Source organism: Typopeltis vanoorti, chromosome 8, assembly GCF_054136105.1.
Source record: "Typopeltis vanoorti isolate ZY-2024b chromosome 8, IOZ_Tvanoo_1.0, whole genome shotgun sequence".
NCBI classification, from domain to species: domain Eukaryota; kingdom Metazoa; phylum Arthropoda; class Arachnida; order Uropygi; family Thelyphonidae; genus Typopeltis; species Typopeltis vanoorti.
The window spans coordinates 133,544,000-133,567,716 of NC_143556.1; the positions used below are offsets into that span (position 1 = coordinate 133,544,000).

A 23,717-nucleotide genomic window follows, 5' to 3' on the forward strand; every position below is an offset into this window, starting at 1 on the left:
ATACCTCTCTTTAGTTACCCTCACCAACCAAGTCACCCACCTTGCCTGGTCTTTGTAGTCCTCATGGAATTTGTTATTTCCACTTCTCTTCTGCTGCCTCCATAATGCCCTTTTTCTCTGTATCGCATGCTTAATCTCTTTGTTCATCCATTTCACACCCACCTTATTTAACCTTCTCACCCTTGGAACAGATTTAGCCATTGCATCTACTAGATAGTTTTTGAAAATTCTCAAAGCTGCATTGATCTCTTTTCCAGCTAACTCCACATGATGACTCTGATTGATTTTTCAAAGGTATTTGACAGAATACGACATGGCACTCTGTCATCATGCATATTAGAATAAATGGGGACAAATATAATATTGGTTATGTGGATAAGAGGGTGGCTACTGGGCAGATATCAAAAAGTGATATATGAAGGAGCAGAATCAAGATGAAAACAGGTAATTGGTGTGCCACAAGGTTCAATGCTGAGACCAGTACTGTTTAATTCTTACATAATGACAGAGGAAATAACCTGAAAAAAATATTCAATTGTTTTTTGATGATGCAAAATTAGGCAGAATAATAGTTAATCCCCCAACCGGCCACAACGTCTATAGATGTTGAGCTAAATCTGGATACAAAGCTCTAAAACCCATTGAATAACATGGATAAGAAGTGCAATTTGGTGTCACTATTTCATCCACATTGGCCGGTAAGAAGTTAATCAAAGTGATGTGGAAAGCTTACAGTATGGACAAAAGATAATGGGTATCAGTTTAATGTGGAGAAATGTAAGGTTATGCATTTTGTGATAAATTGATTACAGGCTGTGCATCACATTGATGGAACTGTACTCCAGGCAATAGATAACGCTAGAGATTTGAAGACAGTGGTAAACAGAGAGTTGAATTTGGAGGGCATATTGCTAATGTACCTCACAGGATTATTAGCCTATTGAAGAACACACTAACAAATAGAGATAAGGAAGTTGTTATTCCTTTTTATAAGGCCTTAATACACCTTAATACAAATGGGTTTAATGTGGAGAAATGTAAGGTTATGCATTTTGTGATAAATTGATTACAGGCTGTGCATCACATTGATGGAACTGTACTCCAGGCAATAGATGACGCTAGAGATTTGAAGACAGTGGTAAACAGAGAGTTGAATTTGGAGGGCATATTGCTAATGTACCTCACAGGATTATTAGCCTATTGAAGAACACACTAACAAATAGAGATAAGGAAGTTGTTATTCCTTTTTATAAAGCCTTAATACACCACATCTGGATTACTGTGTTCAGGTCTAAGTTCCTGGGTTTCTTGGGATGATGAAGCATTAGAGAAGAGTCAGAGGCAGCCAAGCAACCAAGATGATGATGTGCAGTCTGTGATGTTTCCTATGATGATAGTTTGAAGTTGTGTGAATTGCAGAAGTTAGTTGATATGAGGAAAAGAGAGGATATTATGAAAATATATAAGCTGCTTGAAAGGTTTTATAGGATTGATGCAGGGGAAATGTTTTGGCATTCAGCTGGGGGGGGGGTTGCTAGAACAAGAGGTTATCCCTGGAAGTTGAGTAAATGTGTGGCTAGTAGGTGTGTGAGGACTAGATATTTTTACTTGGAGAGTTGTGAATGAGCAGAATGGGTTACCAGAGTGAGTTATGAGTGCTCTGTCTGTTAATGGGTTCAACAAGAGGTATGATACATTGTAGGGAAGTTTGGTTCTTCTGTGACAAGTCTTTGGACTCCATGGAGGTGCCTGTACAATAACAATAATAATAATATTATTATTATTAGACACCTCCAGGGAGTCCACAGACTCATCGAGGGAGGGTACCTGCTCTACAACTCTGTCCTCTGTCTCCGCCAACTCACTGCAAATACACCAACGCCATCTACCGCCAACCACCACCACTAGTATTTCCACAGACAATCACAAACATCCATGACTACAGCGGGATTCGAACCCACAGCCTTTTGGCTGGAGAGCAGCCACTTAGCCAACCAGGCTGGCGATATACATACATTATGTATCTATATATCTATCCATCCATCTAAATATATAAATCTTTCTAACTGTTTTATGGATCAGTCATTTCAAGTTTTGCTTAGATTTTCATCCATTCCTTTTATGATTATCACTGTTTTTGTTTTGTGGGTATTATAGCAATATAAATTGGGAAGAGGAAACTGATTGTAGTAGTAAGGGAATGGAATTTCTGGAATTCTTGAGGAACAAACATCTTACGCAGCATATAGTAGAAGGAAGAATGCAAAGTTCAAGAGTTTTGACTTGAAAGATGAATAGACATACACGAGTATCAAAGAGAAAGAAATGTATGTGAATTATAAGGCATGTGATTATAATAATCTTAGAAATCAGTTTGGGGCAGGTACATGGATGGAGGAATTGTACGGAAGATATCATCAGTGTGTGGGAAAAGGTGAAGAAATATTTATTAGCAGTAATGGCAAATTATATACTGAAAGTGAAAAAAGAGAACACAATTTGGTGTAAAGTGGATGACAAACAATATCAAACAGGAATTGTAAGTGAAAAAGAGGTTATGGAGGAGATATAAAGAGGGGAGTGAAGATCAAATGCATGAAGAATATAAGACTCAGACCAGGAGAGTGACTAGGGTAGTAAGGAAGGCAAAACTGGAACATGAGAAGAGATTGTCCCTGAAATCAAATGAAAATCCTAATTCTTTTGTTATGTGGCCAGCACAAGGAGGAAAGATTGTGAAAGAATGACATTGTTGGATAAAATGGGAGCAGGGTGACTGATGCAAAGGATATAGTGGAGTTGTTCAGCAAACAATTTATCATTGGGTATTTCATCCTGGAGAAGTAGGTTTCAATACAGGGATGGGGAAGGTTCAAGGAAGTTCATTAGAAGTTCAAGAAGAGTGTGTTTCAAATACTGAGTACTCTGGATGTCAAAAAAGCAATAGGGGACTGGATGGGATTTTGCCACAGGTTTTGAGAAAATGCACTAAAGAACTCACAGTTCCAGAGACCTGGCTTTTCAGTGACAGTCTGGCCATGGGAAAGGTGCCCAAGGAGTAGGAGGAGGTTAAGATATTGCCAATGTATAAGGGTGGTAGTAGAATGGAAGTATCAAACTATAGAACAGTTTGTATTTCATCAGTAGTTGTTAAGATTTTGGAGAAATTAGTAACGGATCATTTACAACATTGAGCAGATGAGGTTAATGTTATCTGTGAGAGTCAGCATGGATATGTAAACGAGTGCTCTTGTTTAAGTAATCAGATTCTTCCCTTTTTATAATAAAGTGACAACAGCAGTAGATGAGAGAAAGGCATATTCTTCCATTTTTTTTTGGATTTTACAACGGCATTTCAGAGGGTGCCATATGATAAGAAAGTGCCATTGTATACGAGTGGTAGTAGAATGGGGTATCTATAAAATAGGAATATCAGAAACAAAGAGGTAGAGTTTGTTGCCTTAGTCAACATGTTGGGACCGCAGATTCTGATAGCCAGTGAGACCTGGCTATCAGAATCAGAGATACTAACTGGTATCGAGTGTAAAGGGTACAGTATTTTTAGGAGGGATACAGAGGATAAGAGAGGAGGGGAGAAAGCTGCTAACGATATTGGATGACTTGAATCCAGAGGCACATGATTGTAGTACTACTACTAAAAGTATTTCAGGTAGCAATGACTTTGAAGCCATCTGGTGTGAGGTAGAATCTAACAAGAGTAATTACATAGTGGGGTGTTGTTACAGACCTGGTGGATCGGTTGCTAGTGATGAAAAATTCATCACCAAATAGAAAAGATGAGCTTGAAAAGACTAATCATAATGGGAGACATTAATTATCCAAATATTAATTGGGTAGAAGTAGAATCTCATGGGAAGAATGAACATGCATTTATTGAGCTGTTGTGGAACAACTTCCTGAAGCAGCATGTGACAGAAGGAACTCGAGGTTAAGTAGTATTAGATTTGACTATAGTGTCAGATGGTGTTTCAGTTAAAGATGTAATTATACTGCCTCCAGTTGATGACAGTGATCATGCAACATTCATAAACTTAGTCACTGTGGAAAGTGACTAAGTTTATGAATGTTGCAATCAGAAAAGGTTACATGCTGAATTACAAAGCAGAAAATTATGACCAACTGAGGAGTACACCGAGTTCAGCGGAATGGGATTGGTTGCTGGATGGAAAGAATATTGACAGTGCATGAGAAGCATTTAAACAATACTTAAATGATGCAATATCAGAATGTGTCCCGAGAGTTAAAAGAATAAATAGGGTAGAAGTCAAATAGAAGTGTAATCGTATATAGCAAGAGATTCATAAGAAAAGGATGATGTGGAAGGAATACATTGATATCGAGCTCACTGCTACCTCTTCACTGGATGAAGAAACTCAGGTGTATGATGATGAGGTAGTAGAGCTGTTGCACAAACTGAATAAGAATTCAGCAATAGGGACTGATGGGATATCAGTATGTGTGCTAAAAGCAAGTTCAGCTGAACTGGCTATTCCACTGACCAGGCTGATTAATACAAGTCTCAGAACAGGAAAGATTCCACAGGAATGGAAAGAATGTATGGTGATTCCATTGCACAAGGGTGGTGCCAAGACTGATGTATCCAATTATCGAGCAATTAGTATCTCAGGAGTAGTGGTGAAGATTTTTGAAAAATTGGTTTTGGGCTCGCATTCAGAAATGGGTTGACAGTGAATCTCTACTATGCAATGAGCAACATGGGTATATTAAGGGAAGGTCATGTTTTAGCAACTTGCTGACATTCTATAACAATGTTACCATTGAACTAGACAAGAGGAATGGATACACCTTGATACTTTTGGATCTTGCTTAGGCTTTTGACAGAATACAGCATGGTAGACTGTTGCATAAATTAGAGAATATAGGTTTGGGTTATAGAATATTAGCGTGGATAAGAGGATGGCTTACTAACAGATATCAATAAGTGGTATATGGGGAATGTGAGTCTGCAAGATTTAAAGTGACCAGTGGTGCACCACAAGGATCAGTGGTTGGTCCCCTGTTATTCAATCTGTACATTAATGATATTGGGAAGGATTTGACAAGTGACATACAGCTATTTGCTGATGATGCAAAGATAGGTAGGGTAATCAGGAATGCTGCAGATATGTAGTACTTGCAGAATGATTTGAATAGGCTGGAATTGTGGGCATGTGAAAATGGATATCAGTTCAATGTCCGTAAATGTAAAGTCATTCACTTCGGTGTAATTAAATACCCAATGTCATATTATATTGGTGGGATTATTCTAGAACAACCTGATCAGGCTAGGGATCTTGGAGTGTTAGGAGATAGGAAGTTGAAGTTCAGGGGCCATGTAGCAAAGATTGCAAATACAACTCAAATGATAACTGCAATGCCGAAATGAACTTTAACATTTAAAGATATGGATGTCATTTTGTCTCTTTACAAGGCCTTGGGCCTTGATAAGACCTCACTTGGACTATTCTGCACAGGTCTGGTGTCCTGGTTTCTGTTGTGATTCTGATTTATTGGAGAGAGAGAGTACAAAGGAGAGTGTTAAACATGCTATCAGGATTGTGGAATACTAATTATGAAGACAAATTGAGAAATTGTAGACTACAGAAACTAGCAAACAGGAGAAAGAGTGGTGATATAATTGAGACTTACAAACTTCTGAAAGGGTCAAATGAAATTTTTCAATTTATGGAGGGTGGGGAAAGGATGATAGGGCATCCTTTGGAAGCTGAGAATGAATGAATGCTACTTAGAAGGGGGGGGGGAGAGGCAGTGGTGTAGCAAGAGCTTTGCCGCCTGGGGCAGTCCCTGAGTTTGCCACCACTCTCAATACACACCAAAAATACTACCAAAAGTCAAAATGATATAGGGAAATAAATTAAAACGCTATGCTTATTATTGAAGTAAAACTTTAATTTCAACATTCTAAAATGTTATATTTCTTGCTTTTCTGTTAGCAAAATCATTGATGACATTGGCGAAGCCTATTTCATAGTAATGTAAGTAATTCTTAATCAATTTTATTTCAAAAAACTCCTCTCACAACTAGCAACACTTACAGCAATCGTGAGGAAAATTCCCAACAGTATTACAATATTTGGAACTGAGTTCTCAAGACTGTATTTTAGAATTAACTGTAAAAATTCAAAAAGGTTCAAAGTGCCGCCCGGGGCAGACCGCCCCCCTCTAGCTACACCACTGGGGGTGAGGGCTAGATTTTTCTCTCATAGGGTGGTGCATGATTGCAATGGATTGCCATTGGATGTTGTGAGTGCAAGCAGTGTGAATGAATTCAAGAATAAGTATGATAGTTGATGCATATAGTATGTGGCCTCCCTCGATGAGTCCCTGACTCCCTGGAGGTCTCTCTTAATAATAATAATAATAATAAGCTGATATTAAAGCTGCAACACAGGTTTAGATGTGAAGTTAGTGAATTGGATTGGGGATTGGCTGTTTGATAGGTATCAGAGAGTTGTTATGAAGGGGGGGGTGCTGTATCAAGGAAGCAGAAGGTTACAAGTGAAGTAACCACAGGTCTCCTCAGTTCTGGGACCTGTACTGTTTAACCTTTATATCAATGACATTGTCAATGGTTGGTAGGAGATATTCAACTGTTTGCAGATGATATCAAGCTGTGAATAGTTCCTATTAATAGTGCACATGTGGTAGCACTTCCACATTTGTCCATCTGTCCATTTTATTCAAAAGGATTTGAATAAAATGGACAGATGGACAAATGAATGGGGGTACAGTTTAATTCAGCTAAAAGCAAAGTCTTGAAGTTTGGGATACATTACTCTACTGGAGGAAGGGAAGAATGTTTGGGATCTGGGGATGATGATTAATAGTAATCTGAAATTTGAGGAACATATTGCAAAGGTAGTGAAGGTAACCCAGGGGACTGCTGCAATATTGAGAAGGACAATGACCAGCAGAGATAAAAGAGTTGTCATTCCATTCTATAAAGTCCTGATCAGACTACATCTGGACTATTGTGCTGAAAGATGATGATTAATAGTAATCTGAAATTTGAGAAATATATTGCAAAGGTAGTGAAGGTAACCCGTCCGCGCGGTTAGCCTAGTGGCTTTGTGCTTCGCAACCATATGCCTGGGGAAGGAGTGTCCTAGGTTCGATTCCCGTCGGAGACGTGAGGAGCTGAAGGATCTTCCTCAGCCATAGCCAAGTTAGCCGGTCTTGGGCGCGGGCAGTAGGGTTTTTTCCGCCAGTTTATCTGGTGTTTTTCATCCCGCAAGCAGGCAAACCGGCCCCTTGAACACACAGGGATACAGCCAAGAATACCTTGAGGCATAGGAGTGACCATTCTATCCTCGTATTTCGGTTACGAAATCCAAGCATGCTTGGAAGGTTGTGGGCCTTAAAGGCCTGTTAAAACCAGTGGGATAGATAGATAGATAGTGAAGGTAACCCAGGGGACTGCTGCAATATTGAGAAGGACAATGACCAGCAGAGATAAAAGAGTTGTCATTCCATTCTATAAAGTCCTGATCAGACCACATCTGGACTACTGTGCTGAAATTTGGTCCCAAGGATTTGAAGGGGAATAATAAATAGAGCAGAGGCAGATAACGAAGATGATATCAAGACTGTGCACTGTTAGTTATGAGGATAGACTATGGGAATGGAATGTCAGCTGCAAAGTTTGGTAGACGGAAGAAGAGGTAATATGTTTAAGACATTTAAACTGCTGAGAGGAAGTTATAGGGTTGACAATGGGGAGCTCTTACATTTGATGGAACAAGAGGAAGCATAGACAAGGAGCCATCCCTGGAAGTTGCAAAAGAAAATTATGAGCACGAGGGCCGAGAGTGTTTCTTTGCATGGAGGATGGATGAACCATGGAATGCAATTTCAGATAGAGTGATGAGAGCACAAACAATGAATGAGTTCAAGGAGTGGTATGAAAATCTTTGCATTTTCTAGGGTGGGCTTTCCACAATGAGTGTTATGACTCCATGGAGGTCGCGAATATTATGAGGAAGTTCACTCGCAGTCTTTAACAAGTTGTTTGTACGGTTTTGTAATTCTCTTGTAGGATCTTCCTGAAGAATTGAATATATTGAACTATCTTCAAGTAATTGAAGCATTTTGTTGTGGTAATCTTCAGAGTTGAGGATGACCGTAGAGTTATCTATAGTAGTTTATTTAAAGTTTATTTATTTATTTATCCGTAGTTTATTTAAAGATAAATACACCCTTATCAAGAAATTTGATAATCTAATAAGGATACAAAACAGATCTGGTCATAGTGATGCCCGTATTAATCCTGAAAAGGTTGTAGTGAACAAATCTTCTCATATGTTAACGGATGAAGAAACGAATATTCTTAGCAAAGGTCTCAATTTTATTCCCTCACCAAAATTTATCCCTAAAGAATCTCTTCTTACAAAAATAGAAAAAGCATGTTCACTCATTCCTAATCATTTGGCGAAACTTCTTCGTATTGAATCGATTTTCATTATAAATAATGCCAAACCTCCAACAGATAATATTTCAGTGGCTGAAAGAAAAGCCCTAAAAAATCTAAAACAGAACAGTAACATTATTATTTTACCTGCAGATAAAGGCAACTCTACGGTCATCCTCAACTCTGAAGATTACCACAACAAAATGCTTCAATTACTTGAAGATAGTTCAATATATTCAATTCTTCAGGAAGATCCTACAAGAGAATTACAAAACCGTACAAACAACTTGTTAAAGACTGCGAGTGAACTTCCTCATAATATTCGCCTCTCATTACGCTCTCTACATCCTCTTATCCCACGCATCTATGGAGTTCCAAAAATTCATAAAGAAAACATCCCTCTTCGCCCAATTGTGGAAGGAATTGATTCACCTACATATAAACTTTCAAAATATTTAGCAAAGTACCTCAAGTGTTTCTCCAATAAATCTTCATCTTTCATCAAAAACACCACAGATTTTGTTTCTCATATTAAAGATATTCCCATTGATGATAATGATATTCTAGCTAGTTTGGACATTATATCTTTATTTACTAACGTTCCTACGGACGAGGTACTTACATTACTACAGGATAAATTATCCAAAAAAATGTTCACTTTATTAAAGCATTGCATTCATTCTGGTTACTTCAGATATAAGGACTCCATTTACCAACAAAAACAAGGCCTGGCAATGGGCAACCCTTTGTCCCCTGTGCTAGCTAACATCTTCCTTGAAGACTTTGAAAAGAAAGCCATATCTTCCTTCTCATTTAAACCAAAAGTTTGGAAAAGATATGTTGATGATATATTCATTATTTGGAATCACGGGCACACAGCTCTCACAGATTTTCTTCGTCATCTAAACATCCAACATCCTAATATAAAATTTACTGCTGATATAGAAAATAATAACTCTTTACCTTTTTTGGATGTTATGCTTACACGATACTCTGAAAGATTAAAAATCTCTATGTACAGAAAACCTATGCATACCAATAGATATCTGCATAATCTTTCTCATCATTTTCCACCACAAAAACTTGGAATTATATCTACCTTAGGACACAGAGCACGTTCTCTCTTAAATGAACAAGATGAACTACAAAAAGAAATGAATCACCTCACTCTTATTTTTAAACAAAATGGATACTCTGAAAAAACAATTAAGAAACTTCTTCTGAACCCTCCTAAGCAGTGCACAACAGAGACTATTAATTTTAAAGGTAGCATCTCTATTCCATACATTAGCACAGTCTCTAAGAAAATAGCTAAAGTCCTTAAAAAATATAATATCAGGACCTTCTTCACCACACTTCCAAAAATCCGCTCTCTAATCAGCCAAATCAGCCTGGAGTATATAAATTGTGGTGTGATTGCAATATCCCATACTTTGGTCAAACTAACAAATCTATTGAACAGCGCATAGAAGAGCATAAGAGAGACATCTCATACAAAAGATCTCATGCAACTGCGTTATCCAGTCATGTTCTTTTTTCAAATAATCCTAATGATGACCAACAAAGCCACTCTGTATGCTGGAATAGATCAGAAAATATTTTTCGCTGTGAAGATGAGTTTGAAAGAAAAATCGTAGAATCAAGGGAAATCCTACTGAACCCGGTCCACTTAAATAATAATTTAAGTTATAACATCCCAGATAGCCATGCTGCAGTTATTCAATATTGGCGTTCACGTGAACTTGCACGCACAATTGCAACAAACAATGGCACGCCAGTTGGAACAACTTGAAAAATACAACGTTTTTATGTATCGATTATGTGAGGCAATTTGTACCTGTAATTTCCAGTTTGTTTATTTAAATAATTCAATGTTTATTAGTATTCCTTTCCTTTATAAATACCTGAAGAAGGCTGCTATATGCCGAAACTAGTAGTATTTATCATTAAAATCTTTATATGTTATCTCGGTCTTGGAGTCATTAAATCTATTTTTTGAAATGTATAACAACCGAGTAAAAACTAATCGCCACATATATATATATATATATATATTATTATTATTATTATTATTAAATCTCTTGGGTCCAGTCCAATGTTTTCTAAGATTCCTATGAGTTTATCTTGAGAAACAATGTTATATACATACTTGATCAATGAAACAGAAACCAAGATCTGTTTCTGTACAATAATTGACCTCTTGCATGTTATTCTGAGGTTTAATGTAGTAACATTTGTCCTTTGCCAATTCTGAATGCATGTTGCAACTCAGCTATTATTTTATTACCAGGATTCGCCAGTATCCAGTATTTTTCTAAGAAATAATTTCAAGATATAGCTCATTAAACTAAGTGTGATGTAATCTGTATTACAATGAGTTTGGTATTTTTGATATCGGGATGATTATCAAGCTTTTTGATATATTTAGGCAAGATATACCATAACCATATGTTAAATTAAATATCTGTCTTATATTGACAATATGTTTACATCCTAATACTGGGGGTTTAATATTTTTCATTGATCATGTTGGAGGTTTAATGGATTATTTACAGCACTAGGAAAGGATTAAAAATTAATTTCAATGCTTCCAATATTTCGTATCAGTCACTGAGACATCTTCAGGGGTTAGAAATAACTCTTTTAACATGCACTCAAATACAACATAATACTAAGTGAAACACATAGGTGACTCTAAAGTCCTATCCAGGCAGTGTTCCCTTCTATGCGTGTTTGTAGGTGGCCTAGGATGTAAAGTGAGACCTCTGATAATTAATGTTCCCAAATTTTGGGAAGATTTATGCAACCATATTTATTTAAATTTGGTTGATTTCTGAGTGCTGCTGCTGCAGATTCTAAAACAGACTTCATTTTTTTGAATTTACTATGGTGGAACATGATGGTTTTTCTCCAGGAGATCCTGTGGATTGTATCCAAATCATGGTCTACAAGGCCAGATTGACCACAGTCGTGATTGCAGATGTATGATTTGTGTTCTTTTCAACGAATGGTTGCTGATCTACCTATCTGTCTGAAGTAAGCCAGCTTGGAGGAAAACAGGGTACTTTATATACTCCAGGCACTGAGAGAGAGAGAGAAGGGAGCTGATCTTTGATAGAATGGATAAGGGTAGCAAGTTTACGGTGGCGCTTAAAAGCTGTGTAGAGCTTTTACTTTTTTTAAGGACCTGGCTATTTTTTCTGATGTGCAACAGATATAAGGGATGGTGATGACATTTTTGAAATCTTTCTGAAGAGATAGCTGGGGAATGGAGGGGGTGGAGAAAATGATTATTTTTTTAATTCTATAATCATTGTAGCCATTGAAAAGAAAGGTGTTGTGTATGTGGTTGAGTTCAGTTGAAAGGGAGGTTCCAATGGAACAAAGATTGTGGATTCTATTCGTTACAGTTTTAATAATACCATATTGTTGAGAGGGAATGTGGTGGGAGAGCTCGTGAATATATCTGCCTGTGTGAGTTGGTTTACTACATACAGTGAAGGAGAGATCGCCATAGGAAGGCATGTTACTAAGATGTCTATGAAGGATAAACTAGTTATTTTCCTTTTCCATCGTAAACTGGATTCTTAGATGTAGGTTATCGAGATGACTGAGGAAGGAGTCTAACGTGTCTGGGCCATGAGATCAAATAGAGAATACATCATCTACATATCCTAGCTAGATGGAAGTTTTAAGAGGAGTTGAGTCTATGGTTCATTTTTCAAAATTTTCCATGTAAAAATTGGCAGGGTGGGGGGGTGACTCATAACAGTTCCCTCTATCTGTTTGTAAATTTTGTTCTTCCAAGAAAATTAACCAGAATTGATGGCAAAGGAAAAGAGATCTAAGATATCAGAAGAAAAAATGTTTTTTAAGAGTGTTAAGGTGTCATTTAAGGGAAAACGGCAGTAAACACTGAGGTAATGTCAAAGCTCTTACCAATATATCTGTATTATTTAAAGTTAGATTTTCCGTCAAGGTTTTATTATGAGTAGAGTTTTTTTATACAGGATCTGGTAAGTCCAGTGAGGGGGAGAGGATAAGAGAACTAGCCAGCTGCTTTGGCGGTTTGTAGCATGGTGAATCAGTGGCATCTACTATGGGTCTTACGGGGGAATTAGAGTTGTGGATTTTAGGTAAACCATATATCCAGGGGGATGGGATGAGAACCGAAATGTTTCAGTTTATTTGTAATGTCCAGCAGCCAGGAGGTTACTTTTCAAAGTAATATTTTAAATTTTTTAACTTGCGTTTTTGTGGGATCATGCTCACTTTTTAGCTAGTGCAATCTTGGAGAATAGTATCCATTTTTCGATTATATTCCGTGGCATTATCCTTATCTGCTCTGGTGATGACAATACTTTTTTCTTTCTGCAACTTTCTGAGAGCAGTGAGTTGGATGGAAGAAAAATTACTTTTTGGAGGCAATGACTGGGAGAGGATATTGTCGATGTCAAGTCTGATATCATTGGCTATTTCCAGTGCTAAGTGACAGATTCCATGTTCAATGATCGCAGAGAGCTCTGATTGTAAAGAGCTGATGGCTCTTTACAATCACTTCGGCCAGATTACAAATTACTTCAAACAGACAGTTAGATCAGCAACCATCCATTGAGAAGAACACAAATCATACATGTGCAATCACAACTGTGGTCAACTAGCCTTGCAGACTACGTTTTGGATACAACCCACAGGATCTTCTGGAGGAAAACCACCATGCTCCACCATAGTAAATTCAAAAAAAGAAAGTCTGTTTTTAGAATCTGCAGCAGCAGTACTCAGAAATCAACCGAATTTAAATAAACAGGTTGCATAAATCTTCCCAAAATTTGGGAAACATTAATTATCAGAGGTCCCACTTTGCATCCTAGGCAACCTATCAACATGCATAGAGGGGAGCACTACCTAGATAGGACTTTAGAGTCACCTATGTGTTTCGCTTAGTATTATGTTGTATTCGAGTTTGTGTGGTATAAGAGTTATTTGTAATCCCTAAAAATGTCTAAGTGACTGATACGAAATATTGGAAGCATTAAAATTAATTTTTAATCTTTTATAGTGCTGTAAATAATCCATTAACGCTCCAGCATGATGTCCTCCCAGCACTTAAGCCTGAAATTTTAAGTGTTTTTTTTTTTTTTTGCTTAAAATTGAAAACTTAAAATTTCGTAAAATCATTGGGTTAACTATCTGATTATTTGATTTTTATGTCTTCTTTGTTGTTTGAATTTATCCAGTTCTCATTCTTTCTTAGTAATGGGATGCATCCCTGATTAGGGGTTTTATGCAATTTAACACAGCCAGCTTGCCATTCCTCTGCTACATCCCCCTAAAGATAAGTATTTTATGTCAGTAGATATGTGTGTTCACCAGGCTGGTTTACCTGTTGAAAATTTGGCCAATCCCTTTAATGCATAACAGTATACATATCCACATAGGAAATGTGTTTTGCATTATGGGAGATACTGGGTTAGAAGTGCCTGGTAGCTTGCTCCACCTTTGCCACGAGTTGCCTTGGTGTTGCACTACTTACTGGATAAGATAGTACAACACTATATTTAGTCCTGAAGATATTTTCAGGCGCAAACTTTGTTTGCTCTCACTGGGATAAAGGATTAAACTAAATCTATTATAGGCTGGTTTACCTGTTTATGGGATGAAAATCACTGTCACTAACCCATATGATGACTTTTAGTTGAAAAGTTCTTCAGGTCCTAAACAGGTATAACCCAGGTCTTTCTAATGAAAGGGCATTGTCAATACCACCTGAACTACAAAGGTTTTTATTGTTTGAATATCAGTGTTTATTCTTTTAAATTAAGGGGATATTAAATCCCACATTGTTTTTAAACCGAATAAGAAACTCAAAGATTGGAATCAGACAGTTTCATGCCGAATATAGTATAATAAACTATAAAAGTATCGGCGATTACTAGCGTGAGCTAATGCAAGTAGTCCTAGTACGTAGTACAATACCGCGTAACTCGCAGCAAAGGTAGTAAAGTTCTGATCGCTATTCTTGATATTTTCCATAATGTAAAAACACATTTAAGAAATGTATGCTGTTATTACATTATGGTGGGAGGTCACTACCCAGACCGGTTTCAGCTTTTTTTGAGGCTTCATCAGTGAATAGCTAGACTAAATAGATACCAAAGGGTATAGCAAAAAGAACTTATATACTCTGCTATGCGAGTTGTAATAACAGCATACATTTCTTAAAAAACGTGTTTTTACATTATGAAAAATACTAAGAATAGCTATCAGAACTTTACCACCTTTGCTGCGAGTTGCCTGAGATTGTACTACGACTACTTACATTAGCTCACGCTAGTAATCGCCGATACTTTTATAGTTTACTATATTCGGCATGAAACTCTCTGATTCCAATCTATGAGTTTCTTATTCGGTTTTAAAATAATGTGGGATTTAATATCCCCTTAATTTAAATAATGTTTATATCGCCGAAATGAAGCCTATTGGCTCTTTATATTTAAGTAAGTGTTAATTCTATTTCTCCAAATATTTTAAGATATTTATCTCTTCAAACAGTATCCCTCTGTTTTCATTCTTTATGCATTTCAGTTGTTTCTTTCCTTTTCTTGAATACCTTACCTGCATTGTATTGTGCAAGATCTTGCTTGTGTAAGCTTTCTGTTTTTTTCACATTTGTCATACAGCTATGTTTCCTTTGCCTTAATTTACAGACAAAAAATACTGTTGTTGATAGTGGTGGGAAGTAGATAGCATTGTGTGTAGTTGGAGGATTCAGTAGAAGAGACAGTGAGCTGTGTAATGGAGTAGTGTGTCCTCACATGATGAATCTTTGAACTACTTGGAAGTGTCACATAATAACAATAATAATGTTTCTCATTGGTTTCTTTGTTTACTGTCAATATTTACTTAGATTTTTAGCCTTTTCTTTTACCATTTTTTTCAAACTTTAATAAACTCAAAGATGTCACCAGGCATCCATTCCATTCTTTTTCCTTTCTTCTGGAATATTAGGTTTTCTAATGCTTCAAACAATATTTCCTTAAAATTAATCCTGCTTCATTACCATCATTTGTATTTCAAAATTTTCACAATGAAGTAGTTCTTTAAATCAAGGCAGATACCAGCTAATGTATTCTGTGTGTGAGTGTGTGGAAATATGCATCCATGTTAGCAAATAAATAGTAGAACTGGACCTACTTTTTTTTTTTTTTTTTTTTTTTAATTTCAGATAATTCTATAGATGACAGCAGTAATTTATCATATATGCAAAACTCGAATAAACGGAATGTACACCATTTAATAATTCATCATTTTCTTTACAGCTTCTAAGCATCGCCACTTTGAAGGAATATAAAATGGTTCAAAGATGTGTGGAAATGGAGTATCATAACCAGTTACCCTTTGAACAGGAGCTTCAAGATGAAGAAAACATTCATTCTGATAATTAAAAAAACATAATTAATACCTATTAACACATTCATTAATAACTAATAAATTACAAATATCATAACATTTTACTTAGACACCCCCCCCTCCCTCATATACAGGATGTTTCTGAAAAGATGCACTAATTAAAATGCCTGACATATATATCACTCATGTTTAGTGTCTACTACTTTACAAAAGTGGGAGAACTATGCCCACTATCATTCAAAACCCTATAACTGCCTTTGGAAATTCTGCATACCTTCATGCATTCAGAATTTTTCTAAGAATAGGGGAATTAATAATAATAATAATAATAATAATAAATGCAGGTCAAGATCTCGAGCATGTTGACGTGGTCCACCACAGATAATATATGCAAGAAACAGAACTGACAAAAATTCACTGTATGTAATTGTTCTATCCTGCTGAGAAAAACTACCAGTAAAACTGATGTCAATTTCTTGGGGAGCTCAACAATTATTTATTATTATTACATGACACCTCCAATGAGTCCAAAGATTCATCAAGGGAGAGCACCTACTCTACAACTCTACATTGTTCTTCAAGATTATGGAGATAACTAATCAGTATTTATAGCATCTTCAGAAAAACTGGTCTAATAATATCATGAAACTGGTATTAGGTGGACAAAATGTAAAGAAATTGATGCCAAAAAGAAAAAGAGTCCAAGGAAGGCTGAAGAGAAGAGATGGAGGTATAGACTTGAAAGAAATATCTCTATAAGCAACTAATCTTGATAGTGTAAGAAGTTTAGAAATATGCTTTAGATATTTTCCAGTTGCTGATGTTTATGACTCTTTTTATGGACAACATTCTTCTCATAGTGAAAGAGTCCTAGTCACTTTCAATTTGTGAATTAATCTTTAAATACAGACTTGCTTGGAGTATTTCTGTGCTCATATTTTATGTATAAAATAAACGCTGAAATTTAACAATACTGACAACTGTAAAATCTACAAAACACGTACAGTTCTGTAATGTCTATACAATATTTTCAATTTTTTAGAAGGTTACTATTAACAGCAGCATATTCTTCCAAGTCTGCTAAGATGATAAATACAATTCACAAGTGGAGCATCGTCTTAGAAATACCCTGCAGTAGCCTCACACAAGGCAATGATCCCAAATGGGTATACTCCATTTGGGATTTTGCTTCGGATACTAGAGGCGTCATGAAGGTTTTCTGAACACATAAATGTGCCTTACACAACTATCTGGAAAATTCTATGGCTGGCGGGTATGACAAGCTCAGGAGATTGCTTGGTTCAGTAAATGGTAAAGTGGTAAAGGAGGTAATGGCTGCCTGTATACCTAGAGTCTGGATAGTAAATCAAGTAGGGGTTAATTGGATGAATAACAGCATTAAGCTTGAGCTGCAAAAAAAAGAAACAACTGTGGAAGGAATTTAGGAGAAAGGTGACCTGCAGGCACACGAACAGTATAATGTACAGGCCAGAAAGGTAATGAGTGTGGTAAGGAAAGGAAATTAGCCATGCAAGCTAGAGAGAATCCCAAACAGTTTTTTCAATATGCTGCAAGTAAAAGAAAAAAATTTATACGGCAGAATGATTTTAAGGAATGCCAATGGTAGAGAGGTAACTGAATTAGTTGATATAGTAGAATTACTGAGCAAGTGCTTTGCAAGAGTATATCATTCAGGTGGTGATATTGCAGGAATGAAAGATCCAACAGGTTATACGGGAATTGAGGTGAATGAAATGGAGGTGAATAGTATATTACAAAACCTTAATGTGAATACATCTGTGGGTTTGGATGTAATACCAGCTCGAGTCTTACATGAAGCAGCAAAAGAATTGTTAGTGCCCTTGACCACTTTATTTAATTTGAGTCTCGGGTCTGGGTTAGTCCCGAGGGAGTGGAAAGAGGGGAAAATAGTACCACTGCATAAGAGACGTTCCAAGACTGCTGTTGCAAATTATCGACTGATCAGCATATCAGGAGTCATTGTCAAGGTTTTGGAGAAAGTAGTCAAGAGAAGAATAAAGGAATGGATAGATGATAATGGGATACTGTATGGGGGGACAGCATGGTTTTGTGAAGGGTACATCATGCCTCACTAACTTGCTCACATTTTATAACACAGTGACAGCTGAGCTGGATAAGAGTAATGGGTTTACAGTCATACTGCTGGACCCTGCTAAGGCCTTTGACAGGATACCACATGGAATTCTAATCAGCAAACTGCAGCATATGGGGATGGATATAGGGTTGGTGAGATGGATAGGAGGGTGGTTGATGGAGAGATATCAGAGAGTAGTTTATTCAAGAGTAAAGTCCAAAAGATGGCCTGTGACTAGTGGTGTGCACAGGGTTCTGTTCTTGGACCACTACTATTTAATTTGTTCATTAATGATATTGGAAAGGATCTGAGAGGAACTATTCATTTGTTTGCTGATGATACAAAGTTAGGTATAGCAATAGTGAATGCACATGATGTCAAAATTTTGCAAGATGATTTGGACAGATTGGGGGACTGGGCTAAGGGGAATGGATGTCAATTTAATGTGGCCAAGTGTAAGGTTATGCATTTTGGGGTGAAAAGATTAGCAGCAGTATACTACATTGGTGGAACTGTACTTCAGCAGATTGACGAAACCAGGGATTTGGGGGTGTTGGTGGATAGGGAGTTGAAGGTTAGGGGCTAAATCAGCTCATCAAATCACTTGGTTACTGAAGAATACTTTAACAAGCAGAGACAAGCAAGTTATTGTTCCTCTGTATCGAGCCTTGATAAGACCCCACGTTGACTACTGTGCCCAGATCTGGGTGCCAGGGTTTCTTCTTGATGGGGAGGGGGGTAGAGAGCATCCAGAGGTGAGTGACCAAGATGATAGCAGGTCTATGGAATGAACCTTATGAGAACAGGTGGAAGATTTGTGGGTTGCAGACATTGGTTGATAGGCAGAAAAGGGGTGATATGATTGAGACATTCAAATTACTGAAGGGTTTCTATAAGATTAATTCAGAGGGCAAGAGTGTGGTTAGCAAAGGTGTTAGAAGTAGGTTTTTGGCATGGAGAGTGGTGAATGAGTGGAATAAGTTGCCAGAGTCGTTGTGGGTGCCATGAATGTGAGTGGGTTCAAGGCAAGTGATAGATACTGTGTGGAAGCTGAATGGGTGTTGACATGATGTTCAGGGCCTCCCTCTATGAGTCTAAGGACTCCTTGGAGTTGCCCGTAATACTACTACTACTAATAATAAAAGATTCTGCATTTCTACCCATTCAACCCTAAGAGGACTATGAAAATCAACTAACATTTGCTTTAACATTTCTTGCTTGAGAGTTGGATGCTGTGTGGCTGTGGATGATTTTGTGGGGAGATGAGGCTCACTTTCTCCTGAATGGAACTGTGAATACCCACAACTGCTGGGTATGAGCAAGGCAAAACCACATACAATCCAACAAATTCCTTTGTATTAATCCAAAGTTACTGTCTGGTGCAGGTTTATAGCTTTGTTTATCAGTAGACCATTCTTCTTTGAGTACATTACGAGTTGAGTCTTGTGACTTACTCAGTTACTGCCGAGAGGTTTTGCAATATTGTTGTTATTATTATTATTATTACGTGACACCTCCAGGGAGTCCAACGACTCATTGAGGGAGGGCACCTACTCTACAACTCTTTGTCTCCACCACTCAATCCACCAACTACAACGAACCACAACTACACCAATGCCATCTATTGTCCACCACCACCACCACTACTAGTATTTTCACAGACAATCACAAACATCCATGCCCATGGTGGGATTCGAATCCGCAGCCTTCTGGCTGGAGAGTGGATATGCTAACCACTCGGCCAACCAGGCCAGGCATATGACAAGCAATTTTGTTGTGCCACAGCTACACCAGTGCTTCTGCATGGATTCAGACATTTTTCATGCAGGATAGGACGCCTCCACAAATTGCTCGATCCGTACAGGAGGTTCTTTGAGAACATTTCATGGAAGCCAGAGTGATCAGCCATGCATTTCTCACTGCATGCTGCCTCACTCATCTGATCTGACCCCTCTGTGACTTCTAGCTCTAGGGATTTCTCAAAGACAGGGTTTATTGGGATCATCCTGATAACTTGCTAGCGATGAAAGACAGCATAATGCAGAATGAGCGTAACATCAGTCCTAACCAGCTGCATTCTACTGCTGAACACCCTGTGCAAAAAGGATGCAGTTTGTGGCATAGCGGAAAGGGCACCACATTGAACAGTACAGCACATGGATGCATAACAATGGAAGTGAATGTAAATGTGTCATTTATGCTTGTGTCACTTTTCACCTTCTAACACACACACACACACACACCAAAAAATTACTACATCTACATTTGGTATATCAAACAGCGCATCTGGTGGGGAGTTCTGGAATGCTTATTTCTCTCAGATATCACTTTTGCATGATGCAAAATGTATTCCTGCATATCACTGGATGGTGCTCTACAAGGCCTTAAACAGAGATACTTTAATTTTCATCACCCTGTATATGTGTGTATGTGACTGTTAACACATAATATAATGAGTTATTCTATAGAATAATGGGTTGTTTTAGTTAAAGTATGATGTAAGAATTTTATTTCATACTTATTGTTGTACCATCACTATCTTTTGGTTTAAGCCAATACTGAAGATAATTTGGTCAGTGAAATCCCAAACTGACAGTCCATCCTCATTTGTTGTCTCCAGATAGATACCTGCGAATATGCTGCACTATAAGAAAGTGAGATTTGGGCATTAGGTGAGAAGCCCTAGTTAGTTGGTTCTCTATAAAAAGCTATGTGAGGTTTTCTCCTAGTTATCTAACTTTGATCCTTAAGTAACTTCTTTCCTGTATTATTTTATTTTAATTTTAAAAAACTGCACACTCTTTCCAAAATGTTTTTGTCTACTCAAAGAGTAGGTGACCAAATCTGCTCAAGTCTGTACTTCTTCTTTTAGTTCTACAACCCTGCATAGGTTTGGGCTTGCTTCACAATATTTTTTTATTCTACTCTATTCAATCCGGTACTTTTCCAATTCTTAACTTTAAGAATTCCAAGGCCTTTCTCAACCTCATCTAACCATCTCTTTTTAGGTCTTCCTCTTCTTCTTTGTCCAATTATTTTCCATTTATTTATATTTTTTAACTCCTCTACTTTCTTCCATCCTTTCTAAGTGGCTTATCCATGCTATTCTTTGTGTCTTAATAAATCTAACAATATTAATTCATTAATTTCACTATTTGTTCTTATTCTCCAATTGTCATTTTTTTCTTTAACTGGTCAATAAATTTTTCTTATTTTCCTTTCAAAAATTCTTAACCTATTCTATTCTTTATGGGTAGAGTCCATGATTCACATCCATATGTTATTACTGGTCTAATAATCTATTCATAAATTTTTAGTTTGGAAATCTTATCTACAACTTTACTACCCAACAATGCTTTATGCATGTGATAGAATTTATTTCCAGCTATTATTCTATTCTATTATTTATTTCTTCCACTATGTCGTTATTGTTATTAGGGATCCTAGATATTCAATATGATTTACTGATTCAAAATTATAGTCATCTATACTATTGATCTTGAATGGGGACTCTTTCAACAAAAGAGTAATTCATTCAAGATTTAACAAGAAACACAATTCTGAGCTAGAAATACTTGTACTATTAGTTAAGAAAGCAAAATATAAAAGAAAACCTGTTACAATTACCTTGGAAAGAAGTAAAGTTGAGGAGAAAATTGTATGTCTAAGTAGAATTATATTTAATAACTAATATTTAAGGAAATTGACAGCGTATACTGGAAATATAGATTAAATAAACTTTAATATACACTTTCCGATATTTCGGCGAACGTTACGTTGCCATCTTCTTGGGAACTTACTAAAGGACACGTGCACACAAGTACTACTACAACAAATGAGACTGAGGCTAGGACGCTAGCGTTTTCCTAAAGTCTTGATGGTGCCCCCTGGCGGGCTATATTGGTAGTTCTTGGCCTTTGGGCTGAAGTTCTTTTGATAAAAGTTTCCCAAATTTGGGGCAGTTTCATGCATCCAAATTTGTTGAGGTTTGGCATGTTCCTAAGGGCCGAGGCTGATTCCATGAATAGTCTTTCATACTTGAACTTGCTGCGGTGTATTACTGTGGCTTTCTTCCATCTTATTCTGTGGCGAGTGTCCAGAGCGTGGTCTGCAAGCCCAGAGTGGCTGTACTGGTGAAATCGGATGTAATCCTTGTGTTCTGAGATTCTGATATTTGCTGTCCTGCCTGTTTGGCCAAAGTAGGACAGTTTACAGCTGCAAGGGACCTGGTATACACCAGGTAGGTCTAGGGGAAGTGGTTGGTCTTTGGTGGAGCGGATAAGGAATGCCAGTTTTCTATGTGGTCTGTAACAAGTGGTCAAGTCATGTTTTTTTAAGATTTTATTGATTTTTTCTGAGGTGCGTCTGATGTAGGGAATAGTGATGGATTTAGAGTAATCTTTTTTGTGAAGGGGGGGGGTTGTGGACAACTGGGTTAAGTATTTTTTGGATTTTTTGGAGGGGGTAGCCGTTGGCTGAGAAAGTGTCACGGATGTGATTTAGTTCTGTGGTTAGGGCTTGATCATTAGAACAAATTATTTTTGCCCTGTTGAATAATGTTTTAATAACTCCATATTGTTGTGAGGGGGGGTGGTGGGTTTGTTGGTGAATGTATCTGCCTGTATGGGTGGGTTTTCTATAAACTGAGAAAACCAAGGTTCCATCAGGTTGGCGGGTGACTAGTGTGTCTAGGAAGGGGAGGTTATTGTTTTCCTCTTTTTCCAGGGTGAATTTGATTCTAGGGTGTTGGTTGTTCAAGTGTGTTAGGAAGGAGAGGAGTGAATCCGGGCCATGTGGCCAGATAGCGAAAACATCATCAACATAGCGAAGCCATATGGTAGGTTTTTGTGGGGCTGAGTTTAAGGCTTTCTCTTCAAACATCTCCATGAAAAAGTTTGCCAAGGGTGGGGAAAGTGGTGAACCCATGGCTGTCCCCTCTATCTGTTTGTAGAATTTTTCCTGCCAAACGAAATAGCCTGAGTTCATTGTAAACTGAAATAGGGCTGAGATATCGGGAGGAAATTTAGCTTGGATTAGCTCTAAGGTTTCTTTGAGAGGGACATTCGTGAATAGGGAGGAGACATCAAAACTGACCATTATGTCATTGTGTTGGAGGGTGTAAGGTTTACTATACTGGCTTTGAAGTGGGCTGAGTTTTTTATGTGTGATGGTGTATTGCCAGTATAGTGTGAGAGCGCTTTGGCTAAATGCTTGGCTAGTTTGTAAGTGGGGGAATCAATGCCATCCACTATGGGACGTAATGGCACATTTTCTTTGTGTATTTTTGGGAGCCCATATATGCGGGGGGGGTCTAGAGTTATAGGGTTTAATCTGTTGGTAATCTCCACAGGCCAAGAAGTGACCTTCTTAAGGAGCCAATGGAGTTTTCTAATTTGTGAGCTGCTGGGATTGTAATCAATGGGGAGGTAAGTGGAGCAATCTAATAATAAAGCCTTGAGCTTACCTGTGTAGTCTTTAAGATTGAGTACCACAGTAGCGTTCCCCTTATCCGCTTTGGTGATCACTATTTTTTTGTTACTCTTCAATTCTTGTAGTGCCTTGTATTCACTAATGGATATGTTGGATTTTGGAGGTTTTGCTTTATTGAGAACACAGGCTACATCCAATCTAATGTTGTTGGCGATGTGGGTTGGAAGTTGGCGAATCCCGCGTTCAAATTGAATCATTAATTCCTCGGCCGGTAATTTCCTAGGAGCAATGGCGAAGTTGTGACCACGTGAC

General features: G+C 37.5%; 1 protein-coding gene across 7 annotated transcripts in view; it reads right to left on the minus strand.

Annotated features, from left to right (window-relative positions):
• Positions 1–23,717, minus strand: part of BckdhB (Branched chain keto acid dehydrogenase E1 subunit beta) — a 459,582-nt gene that overhangs the window by 281,043 nt on the left and 154,822 nt on the right. The window contains exon 9 of one of the 7 annotated variants that reach the window (XM_090396327.1): positions 15,669–15,883. The exons of the other annotated variants lie outside the window; for them this stretch is intronic. Coding sequence (XP_090252453.1) covers positions 15,743–15,883 — 141 coding nt within the window. The 3' untranslated portion in view covers positions 15,669–15,742. Of the gene's footprint in view, positions 1–15,668; positions 15,884–23,717 lie in introns of those variants that run through there. 7 annotated transcript variants of the gene reach the window in all.